Source organism: Budorcas taxicolor, chromosome 21 (assembly GCF_023091745.1).
Source record: "Budorcas taxicolor isolate Tak-1 chromosome 21, Takin1.1, whole genome shotgun sequence".
In the NCBI taxonomy this organism is placed as follows: domain Eukaryota; kingdom Metazoa; phylum Chordata; class Mammalia; order Artiodactyla; family Bovidae; genus Budorcas; species Budorcas taxicolor.
This window is the reverse complement of record NC_068930.1, coordinates 36936110-36940204: the sequence shown is the minus strand read 5'-3', so window position 1 is coordinate 36940204 and position 4095 is coordinate 36936110. Positions and strand designations below refer to the sequence as shown.

Here is a 4095-nt window from a genome sequence, read left to right as displayed (position 1 = left end):
ACAGTCCAAGTTCTGCAGTGATGTCATCCTCAGCTCCTGCCTGCGGGGCCCTGCAGCTGGCTGCACCCAGACAGCCTCAGCTGCTCAAGTAGGAGGATTGCTTTGCTTCTCAGCCCTCACGCCGCCTGTGGCGTTGGGGAGAGAGAGTGAACACAGGGGCTTGGGCAGGGGTGCCCGGAACAGGTCTCACCCAGGCCCAGCTCCTTGCCCGGTGCTCCACGTCTCTCAGTAGCTGCTCTGCCCCCCCGCTTAGCCCCAGACATGAAAGTGCCCAAGGGTGTCAAGAACCCTGTGTTTTATGGGCAGCAGCCAGAGAAAAAGGTGCCAGTGTCCTCAGGGCACGAGATAAAGCAGACCCCTGTGGTCCTGGCGATGCTCAAAGGTGAGAGCAGGCCCCTGACCTGGGCTTGGGCTCATTCCTCTCTCTGAAGAGAGGCTGAAGGTGTGCTAACCTTGAAGCCCTGCCTCCCGCAAAACCCCTTCAGGCTCTTCTCAAAACCACAGAAGATCTGCACTTCTAAGCTAAACTCCACAAGCAGAATTAACTGCTGGGAATTTGGGGAAGGTGGTGGGAAGGGGTTTGAAGTGAGGCCAGTTTTGGAAAAAGACTAGGGATTCAATGGCATCTTTAGTCCATATTAGCTTTCCTCACTTCCCTTGAATCTTACTCTCAACTGAAAGCAGACAAACAAATTCTTACTACATTGTTGATGACTGAGTGTTGCTGTACATGAGGGTTGTTTAGTATGTGATTAAATGTGTGGGCTCTGTTGGCTACTGTCTTAGAATTTTCACAGTACCAGCTTGTGTGACTTTGTGTGAATTGCTATTTCTAAGCCTCAGTTAGAGGCTGAACATCTGTAAGATGGGAAAAACAAGAATATGTATCTCACAGAGTTCTTGAGAGGGTTAACTGAGATAACCCGTAGAAAATGCTTAGCATGGTGCTCGGCACAGAATAAGTTCTCAGTTACTTGTAACTATTACTTTTCTTATTATGCATTGCCTGTCCAAGGGAAATTGCATTTTGTCTAGGAACATTGACTTTCCCCAAAGGAAGTGTCTCAATAGTGGGATTTGTGGCAGTGTGACATTAGCAGGAGCAAAGACCCCAGTGTTCTTTTTTTTTAATATTAATTTATTTGGTGGCACCAGGTCTTAGTAATGGCACATGAGATATTTAGTTGTTGCATGTGAACTCTTGGTTGCAGTATGTGGGATCTAGCTCCCTGACCAGGAATTGAACCCAGGCCCCCTGCATTGGGCTCCCAGAGTCTTAGCCACTGGACCACCAGGGAAGTTCCTGCAGTGGTCTTAAGCACACTGTATTCAGGGTTTTCCCTGCCTCTGATCTCTCAGGCCCAGGCTGAGGGCTTCTCTCTCCGTGCTCACAGGTCCGGGGCCTGCCCAGTACCTCCGGCCATCCTGCACGGGCTATATAGACCACGATGTCTCCATGTTCCAGGAGCCGGCCTATACCCTGCATGCCCGGCACTCGGAGAAGCGTGAGTGCTTGCCACACCCGTTGTCCCCGAGGGCGTAGGGTTATTACTATTGGATGTTTGGGGCGGTGTGAGAGGGGAGGAGTCATTACCTGTAGCCACAGGCCCCTGGGAGCCCAGGCCTGCCTTGAGTGGGACACCCAGGTGGCCTGCTAGGTCCAGAAGGAAGTCGGCAAGGGGCCAAGTTACCTGTCCCTCTGAAGGCACCTCCCAGCTGGCCCTCCTGAGGGAGCTGTGAAGTGACCTGTTGCATCCAGCTGGCAGGGTCTCCTTTCTGACTGGTCTTTGGCTGGCACCCTTCAGCTTTGACTGCTGTGGGTTCACTTGCCAAAGCAGCTGGGCAGGAATAACGGGGATGGGGTGGAGGGAAGGGGGTGGTGGTGGTGGACTCAGGGCCTCCCAGGTGGCTTAGAACCCCCTGGAAGGCAGGGAGCCGAGGGCCGGTGAGAAGCTGGGGCCGATGGCCACAGCTGGTGAGAGGGTGGGCTGCGGTGTGTATCTGGGGGTCTGATATCCAGGCACCTTGCTGGGGTAACACACCCTTCTCAGCAGGGGACCCCCCCTTTCTGGGGCTGGATCCTTTCTTTATGCTAATAATAGCCACTATGGGCTTTCCTGGTGGCTCAGCGGCAAAGATTCTACCTGCAATGCAGGAGCCGCAGGAGACCTGGGTTCGATCCCTGGGTTGGGAAGATCCCCTGAAGGAGGGTATGGCAACCCACTTCAGTACTCTTGCCTGGAGAATCCCATGGACAGAGAAGCCTGGCGGGCTACAGTCCATGGGGTCGCAAAGAGTTGGACATGACTGAAGCGACTTAACACATACACACACACACACACACACACACACGCCTATTATTGTCCCCTTGGCACCAGTCCCTGGCAGCTGTTACTTTATCTGTTCCTCTGAACAAGTTCTAGAGAAATGTTAGGTCATGTGTTAAAAGATCCATTTTACAGATGAGGAAACAAAGGCTCCCCAAATCCCCAAGAGCCCAAGGCATTAGGAAGGTGCCCTCGGTCCTTTTCTTGGGGAGGGGGATCTTGCCAGGAGACAGAGGCCAGACTCACCCTGGGGCGGCCTCTGGGGTGACCGGCCCTTTCCTTGGCTGCCTTGCAGTGATCGTGGACATACGTAGCCCCGGGCCTCGCTATTTCTTGGATCCTAAGGTAACTCGGTTTGGGATGGCCAGCTGTCCTCAAGTTCCCATGGCAGAGCACATCTCTAACCCGCGTAAGATGGGCCAGAAGAGGGAGGTTGGGGGTGGGAGGTTGGGGGTGGGAGGTCGGGGGTGGGAGGTCGGGGGGGTGGGAGGTCGGGGGGTTGGGAGGTCAGGGGTGGGAGGTAGGGGGTGGGAGGTCGGGGGTGGGGGTCCACACTTAGGACCCAGGCAGGAGCAAAGGGGTCATGCATGACTCCCTTCGCCAGGTGTGTCTGCAGATGCTGGCCTCTCCCTGCAAGGTCACTTCAAGACACCCATGTCACCGTGTCTGGTCACAGTACTTAATGTCTGGAGGCCAATGTTTCATGTATGTTGCAGGGTGATACGGTGAAAATATCACAGGGCTCGTGTTATGCTAATGAGCTCACAGACTACTGATCCCAGCACGTTTTCTTGGTGCTGCCACAGGGACAATGACAACCAAGGGTGACGTTCTGATGATGCTCGGGGTTTTTATATTATGAAGACAGTGTCACAATCCTGATGCCAGGATGGCGAAGTCCCTACCCACCCTCGTCCCAGAGCCCCATGCAAGGAGGTGGTGTCCCCGCCCAATGCTAAGATGGTTATAGTAAAGTCACACCCGGCTCACCAAGGCCTTGCCCCTCCCTAGACTCGTTAGTTGGTCACCAGGAGATTCAGCCTGGTTCCAGCCCTGAGACCCCTCCCCTTCATTCACCTACATTCAGGTCTGAGCCCCACCCCGGCCCCCTGCCATTACCACCTGGAGAAGACCCACCCGCCTGGGGAACGCAGGGCTCCTGAGTACTCATTTGGCTTCCGGTGCCCATACCGAGTGATGGACCCCAATCCGGGCCCCAACCGGTATCAGATGCCACTCCTGCTGGGGCCCAACCTCCCTGCCAACAAAGCTGCTCCTTGCTATAGCTTGGCCCACTTGGACAAGAACTGGTTCTACAAGAATATGTCAAGAGGCCCCGGACCGGCCGCACACCCCCGGCCAGAGCCGTCCGTCTATCAGAACCGCAGCCCCGTCTATAGCATGGCCAAGCGCTTTGGCTACCCGGTGGACCACACACCTCGGCCTGGCCCCGGCTCCCACAACGTCCAGCAGGTCACGGCACACAAGCCCCGCCCGCCCGCCTTCACCATGGGCATCAAGCACTCGCCCCACCAATGCCCGCTGGTCATCGACATTCGTGACTGAGGCCCCTCCTGGTGCACTCCCCCCACCACCCTGTCCCCGGAAGTTATTTTTCTGTACCGAATTGAGCGACTTACCCAGATTTTAAGTAGCAGAGCTGGTGCCTGCTGTGTCCAGCACATAGAAGGCGTTAGATAAATATTTTCATTTATTTATTCCTTGGTTTTCCAAACACAGCTGCTTTCTTTGGGCCCTGCCCTGGTTG

The 4095-nt window shown here is 55.1% G+C and overlaps 1 protein-coding gene across 1 annotated transcript; it reads left to right on the top strand.

The window, feature by feature from the left end:
* Positions 1 to 261: 261 nt before the first annotated feature.
* Positions 262 to 3893, top strand: ODF3L1 (outer dense fiber of sperm tails 3 like 1). The gene is made up of 4 exons (XM_052659787.1): positions 262 to 382; positions 1395 to 1505; positions 2623 to 2736; positions 3415 to 3893. The coding sequence occupies exons 1-4, from the start codon at positions 262 to 264 to the stop codon at positions 3891 to 3893; spliced, it is 825 nt and encodes a 274-aa protein (XP_052515747.1).
* Positions 3894 to 4095: the final 202 nt, after the last annotated feature.

Excerpts from the sequence above, each read along its gene's own strand:
- ODF3L1 (XM_052659787.1), top strand. The coding sequence starts at position 262 with ATGAAAGTGCCCAAGGGTGTCAAGAACCCTGTGTTTTATGGGCAGCAG. Across the intron at positions 383-1,394 it reads GGTCCTGGCGATGCTCAAAG|GTCCGGGGCCTGCCCAGTAC; the intron begins GTGAGAGCAGGC and ends CCGTGCTCACAG. Across the intron at positions 1,506-2,622 it reads TGCCCGGCACTCGGAGAAGC|TGATCGTGGACATACGTAGC; the intron begins GTGAGTGCTTGC and ends GCTGCCTTGCAG.